At 36.2% G+C, this 13922-nt stretch overlaps 1 protein-coding gene across 6 annotated transcripts in view; it reads right to left on the bottom strand.

Annotated features, from left to right (window-relative positions):
• Positions 1 to 13922, bottom strand: part of PTPRM (protein tyrosine phosphatase receptor type M) — a 504474-nt gene that overhangs the window by 283546 nt on the left and 207006 nt on the right. For all 6 annotated transcript variants that reach the window (XM_067290684.1, XM_067290685.1, XM_067290688.1 and 3 more), the window contains exon 7: positions 4128 to 4421. In XM_067290684.1, coding sequence (XP_067146785.1) covers positions 4128 to 4421 — 294 coding nt within the window. The remainder of the gene's footprint in view (positions 1 to 4127; positions 4422 to 13922) is intronic.

Below are 13922 nucleotides of genomic sequence, written 5' to 3'. Positions count from 1 at the left end.
GTTCATGTCTGTCCTCTGATCATTTTCAGGATCTGGTAACAGGAGATGAGGTCTTAACAGATGAGAGGGCAGAGAATGCTCACGCCATCAATGAACATTTTGGCACACGTAGATGCTTTCACAATGCCTGTGGGCAGCACAGAAAGCAGGGAAGTAATTCTGACGTCTTGAAAAATTACCCAGTTGTAGCTAAAGTAGTGAGCAAAAAGAATACTCTTTGGGAGTGGGGATTGAAAAGAGTTCCTCTGCTGTTCTTCCAGACCGTGGCAAGCTTTCTAGGAGTAACAGAGTTTCCAACCAACCTGCTGCAGTGATTCAAGAGCTAAGTTGAACTGGAAGTAACAGCTTTCTTCCCAACAAACTGAGGTGATGGGGTGGAAGAGACAGCAAAAAGAACAATATTAATTAAAACACTCCTGTTACTTCCTCATATATATTTGGCATTTGTGAATTCTCTGCCTGGAAAACCACTGGTTAAATTGACACGGATTATTTTTGCAAACACTCCAGGGCAACAATAGTATCTTAGCAAAGAGAAGCACCGTTTATTTGACTTAAAAAAAGATGATTTGGAGATATTTTGTCAGAAATGTCTTTCAATACTGGACATTTCAGTCCAATAGCTCCATTTTTAGTAAAGCATTGTAACAAAGAGGCCATAGGGAAGAATTTGCAGGAACTTATTTAGTGGTTCTGGATTGTTCAGAAGACTGTTTTCACTGGGGCACTGTCTTACCTTCAAGGTAGAAGAATACGGGCTGGATCAAGTCTTTAAAGTGCATGTCAAAGATGAAATATGTTGCAAAGCACAGAAATAGAAAATGCTATCCACAGACACGTTGATAAAGGTAAGAGGAAATTACAGAACACAAAGGACTTTGCTGATCCTTTAACATTTCTATTAGGTTTTACTACTGATGGTTCCACTGTTCGGGGGTCAGATTTAGAGAAGATTTGGTTTGGGACTTTTTCAGGCACCTGATGAATCACAATCTACGTCAGTAAGGGAAAACAAATTTTTGATAACTATTTTACTTTGAGATCCTCAGACTTATATCCCTCATGGCAGAACCACTGTTGATTCTGTGCTTAGATACAGGATGATTTATTTGGTTCAAATATTTGTGCAGCTATTGAGCTTCAAGCAGCGGCTGGGTAAGGGAGAGAGAGTATGGGAGCAAGAGTGAGGGGGCACATGCGAGCATGGTCTTTGTAACAGTGGTTGCACTGTGAGTCTGACACCGAGCTAACATTCGTATTTCTCAGATAATGGTGTCTGAACTGTGAAGGATTCTGATATACTGCCCTTAAATAACTGTAATTGTGGGCCATTTTGAAATTTTCATTTAACAAACAAACAGGAGAGAGAATGTACATCCGAGTAATTTGACATATACAGCATTATGGAAAAGTTCCAACATGCACCTCCTGCCCCCCGATTTTTTCTTAAATAGCAGCACTCTTCTGGGCTCATACACCATATGAGACAGTTACAGGGTGAGGGAGATCTGAACCCAGCAAGTGGTAATTCAAATTCCCGTCACTGAGGAGGCCCTGGTTCCAGACCTTGGGACTAGGAAAGCTTTTTTCTAAGTCTGATTTAGATGCCGTTAACTATGGTCAAAACCTGTTAACCCTCTCCCCTTTTCAAACCTGAACTCCACATTCTAAGATAAATCTAATCCGGATCTGAATGTCATTCCTCAGCCTTACACTGCAAGAGCACTTACATTTATATTACACTTCATCAGAAGGAAGAAAAGCACTTCAAAAAGTATGTAACAACTGCTCCACTGAGGGCAATGCAGCCAAGTCTGGAGAGATTTTTTTCTTCATTTCCTGTGCATTCTAATTATAGATGGTTTTATTTACTAAAGTTACAGATCACACTTGTCTATTACAAGTCTCGGAAATCTCATTTTGCTAAAATGAAAACATATTTCAAATGCTTCGGAGAACTATTAAGATTATCTAGCATACTGCTTCAAGTCTCAAAGTGGTTCCCTAGGCCCCAAGGGAACAGGCAAGCAGCATACAATTATCACAGTAATTAAAAAGGTGCAATGACTCTTCTCTTAAAGACTCCTGCTTTATTAATTCTATGGTATGCTTTGGAGACTGGCATTATTTTACTCCTACCCAGCTTAATTATACTGTCATTAGTTTATCAGCATCTCTTTTTAACCCCTCAGGCCAGTTATTAGCATGTCACTTGCTAGCAGTTAACCAATAACCACTACACCTTCAAAGCAGTATCTTCTGCTATAAAAAAGTCAATTTGTGGAGACAGATTTAATATCGTCATTCAATTTAAATTTTTCAGTCAGCCATTACTTTCTGCATTTAATTTAAGAGGGTTACTGTTTAGCTTAATGAAAACACAAATAATGCAGATATATTACAAGAGTTTACTGGATAATAAAATATTTCCAGTGCACAGTGTTTTATGAGACTCAATGCATGTTTTAATACTCAACAGTATCTACCACTGAAATGCCTAGAAAGCATATGATGGTCTTAAATAAAATTAAATTTCTGAATTTCTCTCTCTACCCCCTTAGCTCAGACAGGCTTTCTTACACAGCATCTAATGTTACATTATCTAATCATATGAGCGAGGAATCAAAATATGAGGAAAAATTGGTTTAATTTTAATGTACCTGGAGTACTTCTGTATTAAATATATACAGCACCTTGTCTAGACAGATAATTTTAGGTTACCATGAAAGGCATAGTGACCTAGAAACTCTCCTGAAAGGAACTCTAATTAATTTTATGTCCTAATTTGACTAAGCTGAAGTTATTTTAGTCTAACAAAGAAAATCTTATAAATACTAAATACTTAGCTACTGTGTAGTGCCTTTTAGTATTTTCATTAAATGTTACTTTCTTCCTCTCCTTACCGGAAAGAAACACGAACAGAATAAAAAACTGTCAGTACTTATGTAAGCTCGCATCTTCAAAATATAATGCTAGAATTCTGCCTGTAAATACATTTCATTATATATTTGGCATCACACCAATCAATTCAATCAAAGTGCCATTTAGCCACTGGTTGGTGGCGAGGTGGCTTTTTGAGAAGTTACTTACTTCCATATGCAAAGGAAATACATAATTATTTCCATTGAAATATGTAATTATTTTTGGTACTGTTAAAAAAACTAATAATAGTGAGCAGTTCTTTAAAACATTATAATCAGTAAGTTAAAACCAGTTGTTTAACTTCATTTCCTGGAGGTACACTTCTACCTATCTTCCACCAACTTCACAGCAGCAGAAAGAGGATTCAAAAGACCGGGGAAAAATAGTAATGCCCCAAAAATCCAGGTCACAATATATTCTATTTATTTTCCAGCAGCTGAATCCCTAATTAATATCACTGATACTTTTCCTGAAGACGATTGTGCAATTGTTTTTGTATAATAGGTCTGCTTTGTATCTTTTTACGGGAGGAGGTCAGGACTATTAACTATAACATTACAAAACAGGAGCCAAGATCTTTATACAACACCACAAAAATCACACTATCTCATTTCATGAAAAGACATGCTGTCAGTCACTCAAGAAAGCAGTCCTCATCTTATCTGCTAATTGAGACATAAGAGTAAATACTTTTATCTCTTTCCTCTTTATCTACAGATTTAATATGCCTGACATTGAAAACAGGGAAAAAAAAAAAAAAAAACCTTATCCAAAACAAACAAAATTCCTATCAAGCTTGAAGCTCTAAACTCTAGCTGGGGAAAAAAAAAAAAAACCAACAAAAAGAAAGGACAAACCAATCTGCCCCCTAAACCTACACTGACAAGAGAAGGTGTAACGAAATAGAGAGGTTTCAGTGGAATGCTGCATACCTGAAAGTAAAAATTGTTTATCTATACAGCACTCTACATCAATCACTTTCAGGCATGAACAGGTATGATTTGATCTACGATCTACTGTGGCACTGAAGGTTGGTTTCAAGGTCATCGTAGTTGGCAAATGCTAATAACTTATACTTAGAAGCATTTGGTCTTAATTTCTGCAGCCTGCTGGTTTAAGGTAGATAGTAACAACTGTTAGTGAAATAACCTATTTTCAACTCTAGAAAGACATTAGCAACTTTCTGATCGCTTTCTAGTACTCACCAGCACATTTTGTTCTTGTTTTAAGAGCTGGGCCAGGAGATCCTGTTCCTCCTTCACCTGGTCTTGTAAGTAAGACGCTGATTTCATATTCTGTATCAGGATCCAGGTGCCCGATCTTATAGCTTGTTGAGTCCACAGGCTGGATGTCATACCAGCTTCCGCTTGAAGTTCGATACTCGACTTCCCTCTGAATGATGGGTCCATCCCCATTGATGGAATTGGCATTCAACTGTATCCACAAATAAGTTGCGCCAACTGAAGACAGCTGAGGTGGGGCAATGGGAACAGGTGGCTCTAAAGTAAAATAAGTTACAAAAAGTAGTAATGATTAATCATACTGCTATTTTTTCCTGCTTCTAAAATATTAAAATAGACAATTAGTGTCATGCTATATTAGAGTGGAAGACTATATAAAAGATATGCACATCAAGAAATTACCACTACAGATTAATTTACTTATTTCCAAGAATCTGCAGTACACAAACTCTACTGCTTATGCACTTAGACAGTTTAACCTGAAGCTTTTGTTTTATACCACCTAGCTTTGCAGCTGTAATTCTATTCACTAGACATTAAATGGCATCTTTTAACTTACAATTTAAAAAGAAAGCTGATCTCAGGTTCTCTTACCAAAATACAGTTCCTACTGGATGTAAATATAAGTCTTACTCAAAACTAACATTTTTAAAATTGATAAAATTGATATTTCTGTCTATTCCTAGGCATAGAACAATGATTTCTGCATGAAAACAAGAAGTTTTTTTTCCATTATTTCTCAAAGACTGTACTACTCAATCTTGAGATTTTCAGACTACTGTGTAAGCAGAATAAATAATATAGTATTTTTTCAAGTCCTGGTTAATCAGAAAGAACTTCTAAATAAGAGCTGGGGGAATTCTTGAGTCTTCACTGTGAGTCTGACTCTACTGCATGGCATGGCTTATTTTCATTAACTACCAAATGAAAGCAGTACTCTCTCTCACAAATTTAGCATATGTGTGATCTCACAATAGTTCGCACTCTACAGATGTTAAAAGTGAGCAAAATTTTAAAACCACTTACTATTATGAGACGGACATCTCATCTTCTTTTAAATTACACTACAGAAGTAATTTGCAGACCATCTTTTTATTAAATAACACATTCTTCTTTTCTTTTCCTACTGATTATCCATGAAATTAGTCTGCTGATGTTTCATGCATCACATCAGCCTACAATTTGCCTAACCATTGGTTAAATATATTCAAGTAGAATGAAACTGTGACACTGTAATAAAGCAGTATTTGATCCAATATTCTTAATGTACCTATCAGCAAACACTGCCACCTTCTTAACGCTACACAGAATACTTGATGAAAGCAGAACATTTGTCTTCCCTCAGCTGTGGATTCAGATTTACGCTATTCTTCTGCTAACTATTTCCCAAAGTGTTGAGATACAGATAGTCAAACAGAAAGTTGAGCTGATATATTTCATAGTTTTCTCAAAGACTTCAAAGTCAGAGTTAAAGCAAAGAAGGTAAAAAAATGAAGCACAGGGCAGAAAGGAACTCTGGGAACAGCTATTAAATATTTCCTAAGAAACAGCAGAGTTGTTATTTTAACAAACACATAATTATCCAACATATGTTGCCTTTCTGTCTTCTGTAAAAGAAAAAAAAGGGTACTTCACTTCACTTAACAAAGCATTAAACACACTGAAGACCATAGCTGAAGATCAGCTGTGCCTCAGACCAGTGCTACATTTCTAACTAGCACTGTACGCTTTTGCATAAACTTAAAGCTGTGCAATCTGTTAGCAATTGCTGAAATATTACACCACAAAATAGCACACATAGGCATTGGCATTATACATTTTCATCTTAAGAAAACTAATTGATTACCATCACGAAGAACATGATACAGCTGGCAACAATCCCCAAAGTCTCCAAAGCTGCCTGCTAATCAGAACTGACATAAAACCAGCTTAAATACGGTGGCAGGTTCTAGTACATATAGAAAAGAGCAGCACTGTGTGCGTTTTCAAATCACTAGGGATAATACTGTTATATGTCATCAACAATATAAGGCCAACTGATGTCCTCTTTTGGTAAGACTGCAGTTTTATCGAAATTATAGTTCCTGAAGTATACAAACCACAGCTTCATATGGTGATAGCATGTCTTGAAACAGTTCTGACTTGACTCAAAATGATTGAGCCTCAATTTAAATCATTAGGCTGTTTTGTGAACCAAGGCATGAAATGGAACTTTTATAGAGCATCCTAAGGCATTTACTTAACCATGCTGAAAGAACAGTTAATTACTTTCAAGTTTCAAATGTTAGTAAAGACTGCTGAAGTGCCATTCAAAATGCAAACTCAGGACTTAGGTCACAGAAGTTAGTGGTTACACCAATTCATTCCAAGTATTACAAGTACTTGAAATAGACAGTATTTTATTGTCTTTTTATCCTTTCGGGCATATTTTTCATTCCTCTGTGACCAAAGTGCAAAAGGTTAATTCAAGCTGCGTGACTTCAGCAAAGCCTGCATATGTTGCAGTTTAATACTAGAAGCGCAGTTTAATACTAAAAGCAGTCTTCTCACTAGGGACTGAGGTTACATACAATGAACCTATCATTATAAATACGATGCTCATTTTTATCTGACTGGTTACAAAAAAAAAAAAAAGAGAGTCCCAAAGTTAAGTAGACACTACAGTACAAACAGGAACTGAAGCATCCTACGATACTGAACCACAATGAGCAAATCACTTATTTTTTGAATATTCTCAAAATATTAAACTACCAAATATAATGAACCGATTTCATGACTAAGGGATGAAAGCTGTTCTTCCAGCTTATTCACTCATTCATATTTAGTCAGAATTAATCTGGATATTTAGGACATTGAGAAGTTGGAATCAGCTAATCAGGTAAGTGCCAGACTGCAGCACCATCTTCCTCCACTAAAAGCAGTTTTACTGGCAGCCACTGGAGTCATCTCCAATAAATACCATGCAAATTACTTTCTGATCAATAATTTTATGAAAATGGCACAATAGATCTGTGACTCTACAGTCGTGCACATTCAAGGAAGGCCCTATTTTAACCAAATGCAGAGACAAGTTTGTACTAGTGGCTGTTCAGTTTGATGATTTAAAGTTTAAAGAGGAGATCTTTCTTGCTGACCTCTTTTGAAACAGAAGCAAAGCTATTTGGTACCATAAAACCCTTTAAAGTTTGGATTTCAAAATAGAATATTAATGTAACTCAAAAAAGAAGGTGAATGTATCCACAACTTCAAATCTAATGCTGTACAGATTTGCACAGGTGACCTCTTCTGGAATTCTAGGACAAATGGTGATGGGCACAGTCACTTATGGAAAGAGAATCCTGGCCACCTACAAAACCAGAGGGCAGAGTCCAATGACGGCAGACAGCAGAAAGCTTTAGACTGATGCTGTAAGGTCAACCAACGCAAATGGATCAGTTACAGTAAACATGAGAAAAAGACAAAGCCTTCATAATAAGGAGTAGCCCTTTTCTTATACAGAGGACAAAATAAATTTAGTCGTATATGTATATGCACTATTTATTCTTTATGCACTTTTATATTAATTGCAAATACATCTGAATCAGCAACTCTTTTTTTTACATTGCTTTGTGCTTTAAACTATATGGGATTTCCAAACATTTTCTGCAAGATCCTAGCACCTTTATGTTTTGCAGTTAAATTTTAAAATTTTAATAGGGAGTGGGAAGGCATCACACAGACATGCCAACTGAGATAATATAAATCTCTGAGATTTAACTGAGTTATAAACCAGAAAAAATAGACACTTCTTGTCTGCTTGTAGCTCAGAACAACTTGCTTGAAAAATGAAAGAAAACCACTTTAAGGGTAGCAATAATATTTTTTTGATTTTTTGAGTTGATAAACTGGGAGAATAGGTGCCATGCCGCATTTGGGGGGAATAGGGAAGTAGTATTCCTCCTGCAAGCTAATTTTTTTTAATTAAACAGCAACTGTTAGAAAGAGAATGCCAGGATAAGCCTAAGTGATACTGTTCAATGCATCACAAATAGGTGAAGTAGTAAAAAATAAAGTATCAGTCATAGAATCTCTAATGCTATGTCTTCATTAATAACTTCTAATGTAATTATTATAAAACTAAATTAAATCAGTATGATTTTATAGTCTTGAATTCAGTTAAACAGTCTTATTTGAAGAATATTTTTTCTTTCATCTTCCTCTCCATTTTCATGTTGTGCTCATCTTTTGAGCATGCAAACGATTCAGTCTCTTTGGAAACAATGGATATCAGTGCCATTCTGCAGCATTTAATTCTGGATAAAGGGCAAAAAATACTCCCTTAACAAAAGAAAGGCGATGATTTTGAAATACTACAGTTATTCACAGGGTATCTTTTCAAAAAAAAGTTACTAAATATCTTTTGCCAAAGCAAAAAAAGAATATCAAAATTAAACAACACCCATGAGCAATATAATGTGTATTGCATGTGAGCAAACTTTAAATGTTTGGAAACTGAAATATAACCAGATTACACTATTCCTTTATTGGGATTGTTTAGGATGAAAAGCTGACCTGACATAGTATTCTAATGTTCTTAAATGATGAATTGAAAAGTAAATTTAAGTAATTTTAATCTTATATTTTTAAGTAAATATAATCTATACATACTCCGAAACATTACAGAAAAAAAAAGTGCCATTGTACCATACACTAATAAATCTATGCAGGTACAATCAGAGTAGCTGGGTATTAGTGGATATCCCTGAATTATTATCCACCCTTAACCAGGTACAGACCGTTCCCTTCCCCAGACACATCTCCTCCCAAACCCAACCGCTCCAAATTGCCATTCCTGACTCGGCAGCTCTCCACCCTGGGCCAGAGCCTCGGCCTCTGCTGTTCTTGCTCCATCCTCGTCGTTGAGCTAAACAGCATTAAACCCAGTCACCCTTCCTAGTCTCAGCCTTGCTCTTTTTTCCTTTTCTCTCCACTCTACAGTCACCATTCCTACATTCAAATACCACTAAACTCCAGCCCCACGTTTGGTTTTTGCTTCCTTGTGCTGTATCTACAAGCTCTGCATCTGCTCCTCTCCCCACCTGCCAGCCTGCTGCTGTTCTTACAACCATGTTTCTCCTTCACACCTGCTTTTCTTCTCCCCTTCCCCATTTCCACTGCCTTTCCTATTAGCCTCAGCCTCCATCCTCATCTCCTACACACACGTGTATTTATGTGTGTATGTATACATACATAGATACGTATGTATGCATATCGTTTTCTGTTCCACCTTCTGCTTTCTTTTCCTAGCTTTTAGTGCTTGTGTAGTACTAGTTTTTATCTACCTCCCCTCTCACTTATTTCAAAACACCTCTCCATTTGCCATACCTTTCAGTCCAACAATAACAACCTCATCCAAATATGCAGCTTCTTGCCCTTACACCTCTCTGTATCCATATTACGCATCTCAGAGTTTTAGCTTTGCAGAAGTCCGGCTCAGAGAGGTGGAGGGCAGCATACTGGTAAGCTCCCTACTTTCGATTCCTGTGCCTGGATCCAGCACAACGCAGAGGAGCTCAGATCAGCCTGCATTTAAATTCTCTTCACTGCATCTAGACTTTTCTGGGAATTTGAGAGTTAAACACAAGAGAAGTCCATGGCACATATGAGAAGTGTTCCTTTTCCTTTTTTTTTTTTTTTTTTGTAGCTTGTAAATTGCCTATACTTGAAAGCAGATTTTTACAAGAATAGAAAAACAGAAGTATTCTTGACACAACTATTACCCTCCTGAAAAAATCTTATGTTCCTTCTCCAAAGCCTAGAGGCCCCAACACTTTCCTACGGAAAGTTTGCCAAGATGGATGAACTATCTCAACTGTTTTGTCTGAAAGTTTCTCAGAAACCTTCAGACTGAGGCAGGCACCCATTCTGGAAAATATCAGCCTGAAGTCTGTTTGCCAAAATTATGAGAAATCGAAAACAAGACTTTATAGTAGGAATTGTCAGGCAACTTTAAAAATAAGTCCTATTACCAACTCTGTTCATAAAAAACAGGACGGAGACAGATGGATCTGAAAAGTATCTAGCATGAAAGATTAGCTGGAGAGCAGAAGAAAATATGTTTACCTGTGTATATTTAATGTATGAGAACAACTGACACCACAACATAAGCAGTCTTTATTATTTTCTTATTGTGTCTTGATCGCAAAATGATTTTGCCCTCTGGAATATATTCTTTGTTCGAGAGGTCCAAGAGGACCATAGTATGGATTAAGAGGTTCAGCTGTATTTAAGGTGTTAAATCTCCCATTTGAAAAGATGCAGACATTTATGCCCCCAACAGTACAGATGGCTACCTTTCTATGCCCTTACTTAAAAACTTAACAAAACTCCTTTTAACCTATTTGACACCGAGGTGTACCTTGTTTAAACTCAATAAGCAGTCTCAACTCCATAATAATCTGATGTCTGCTTGGACAGGCTCATTCTGTTCTCCTAAATCTAATCTGTGCTCTATCTTCCACTATCAGAAAAATCCAACCTAGACACTGTATGTAGAAGTCTAATTAATGTCACCAAATACATTTAATCAATTCTACTCTACTATTTTCCTTTTGCTCAATGTTCGATTACTTTTACGTCACCTATTAGATACAAACTGCTGTTTTTTACAATAAGTGGGTGATCTGACAAGTCCAATTTCATGTCTCCCATTAGATAAAGTGACATTTCAGTACAAACTTAGATGAGGATACTGTGTAGTTTGAACACACACAATGACAAGGCACTTGTCTTTTCAGCCTTTCCTATCAGAATAAACACTTGGGTAAACTGAAAACCTCCCCTTCAGGATTTATTTAAATAGAGCGGTCAATACTTTATTTCACCGTCATCTAAAAGGCATACAGACAACACAAACAACTTTTCAAAAAATCCCTTTTTTCCCTTCATGTTTAGGGCCAGACTAATTGTTCGGTGATAGGCTTTTTGCTCATTAACTAGACAATATTCATGTTCACAGTTCTTTAATAAGATATCATGGGATTAACTGGCAGATCTTTAATTGCTTTTTTTTTACACAGAGATTAAACCTTGTTACAATCATTCCTACTCAGGTAAAAAGAAAAAAACAAAAAAGTAAGAACACTTGGTAGGTTCTTACATATCTCTCATCTCACAATTTAAGATTTAATCCCCACTGCTTTGTGATTTCAGTCTTGGTTTGTAGCCCCTGACACTAGTGGTCCTTTCACTGATTTCAAAACTTCTTGTATTTGATTTCCAGTGCCACAGAACATCATCCCATAGCAGCACTATAAACCTTAAAGAGGGTTACATAAGAAAGGAAGCGCAATCTACTTAGAGTAAATTCCTATTTAGTGAAACTACATCTACAATTAAGTAGAAAAAGTTGCACAGAGTTGTAACTCACTTTACTGGCCAAATGTCTCCAAGCCCCTCCTCAAAAACAAAGATATTTAGAAAAAATTCAAATTCTAAAGTGGCATTTACTTATTTGTAACCTGACGTAAGTTCAGTAATCAGAATGAAGCAGAGTACAACAGATCTGAAGAACTGACTTTCTTTTTTAACTTACAAATGCTAGGTTTGTCTCTCCTATCATCCTAGCAGTGTAATTCAAGAGAAATTCCACTAAAGTCAGCTTAGTTACACTAGCGTAAATGAGAAGAGAATTAGATTCATTGTTTCCAACAAAGAAAGGGGAGTAATTACACTACTATTTCTATACATACTATTATTAAGCCATCAGTAATTCCCGAGTATACCAAGCATTGCACACAGTATGGGTAAATGTACATTTTTCAAGATTTATTGATGGTAATGGATTAAAGATAGATATATCTCTACTGAAATCAATCCATTATCTTTGAAGCCTGTTAAATAACATTGCAGAAGAGCTGCCAAGGAAATTAGGAAATATAATTTCTTAATTATACGCCATCAATAACAAAGTATATTTACTAATTAGCCCCTAATGCTGCTATTTCAGTATAGTCATCTAAGGTTTTACAGCACAATGTTTAAAACAGGTCTTTTTAGGTCAGAAGGAATGACCTGCAGGTGGTCTCATAAAAGCTCCAGTACAGGCAATGGGGATTACCATAATTACTTTGCCACTCTACAAGTAGTTAATGGGATTACACCCTAAGGCTATCCAATTGTTCAGAGCATCTAGTGCAAATTTTCTGAAAGAATCTGGGTAAGCACAAATGCTTTAATGATTGGCTAAATAATTTCATCTCCGGTCCTGCAAAATGAACACTAATAAATTAAAACACCTTAAATCAAAGAAATTGAAAAAAAAAATCTAACTTCTTTGGCTTTCTGTATCTCCTGTCACTGAGGCAGTCAGTTTTTCATCTTACTCTTTCACACACCTCCCTTTGCTCCTCTTGTTTCCACTGATGTTACCTGTAGATGCCTCATCATTCCTTTTGGGGCTCATCCTCCACCCTTTCATTCTCTCTTTGCTGAGTTCCATACACTTTCATTTTTGGCCACCCCTTTTATTTTATTTTCATGCTATCTTTCCTTGGGCTGAAATAACCTTAATTTTTCCACTATTCCTTATAATTATATTCTCATCCCATCCTCTCTGTTTGTTTCTTTCTTCATCTGTCCATTCACATAGCTTATCTAAGTTTTTATACTATAATTTGTTTTGTCATATTATCTTTGTCTATTGGTTATCCACAAGCTCCATCCTCTTGTCTTGTTTCCCTCCAGTTTCTCTAAAACACATCAACTAAAACCATATTCTTGCTTCTGGAAGATGGTTCCTTCTTCTTCAAGGCTCCCTCTTGCATCTTCTACTGGTGACCTGATATTCCCTGGTCTAATCTGTATCCCAAGCTTGGTCCCCTCCAATCAACTAAAACAAAAAAAAGCTCATCTCACACACACTATTCTAACCATATCACCTTTCCATTATTCTGTTCCTCAATTTCTTCTTAAACATCCTCCTCCATATTTAATTCAAAAACCCCATCCTTACCTATAGCCTATCTGCTAACCTTCCTATAGCTCTTCTCATTGTAAAGTCTTTGGTTCTCTTTACTTTGCCTCATTTTTTTCCTCAAATAGCTTTGTTATGCTTTTTTTTTCAAACTACTTCTTCATCTGATTCTTTATGCATACCACTATTCTTCCTGTCCTTCAAACCCCTCCTCCTTTAGCGCTAGTTTTGTTTACACATCTTTCTATATTGATTTCAGGAACAAGGTCTGTGCTAGATTTTGAGCTGTAACAGTTGTCGCACACCTCACGTATTGCCCTAACTTGGCTGAACAAAATCACAGACAATTTAGGAATTTAGGAAAAGGATCACATCTTTGAAAAAGTTCTGACAAATCCCATGTAGGTTTATAAATATACAAAATTATTATAGCGTTAGGAGAAAGAAAAGAGCAAATCCCAGACTAGCTAACAATAAAGCCCCTTATCCAGTCTACTGTGTCCAAAATCAGAACTGCACAAGCTCTCATAATGCAATAGGTACTGATTCTTTAATTAGATGACTAAGTCATAAGAAATGTTAATTTGCATCTTAAACCAAAAAAATAAAACCCAGAGCATAATTTGGAAAGCAAACTGACAAGAATATAGTATGTGAAAATTAATTTCTTGGTCTTGTTACAACAGAGTCTATAACTTTCTCTAATACTATTAGAAAAGCTATAATTACATAGTCCATGAGAATCTGAATGCTATTCCCAAAAGGAAAAAGTCCTATCCAACAAAGGATATTGTTTCTGAAAATCA

The sequence above is a fragment of the Apteryx mantelli genome, chromosome 2 (genome assembly GCF_036417845.1).
Source record: "Apteryx mantelli isolate bAptMan1 chromosome 2, bAptMan1.hap1, whole genome shotgun sequence".
NCBI lineage: Eukaryota > Metazoa > Chordata > Aves > Apterygiformes > Apterygidae > Apteryx > Apteryx mantelli.
The sequence above is the reverse complement of the archived record's forward strand: the minus strand, read 5'-3'. Positions and strand labels throughout refer to the sequence as shown.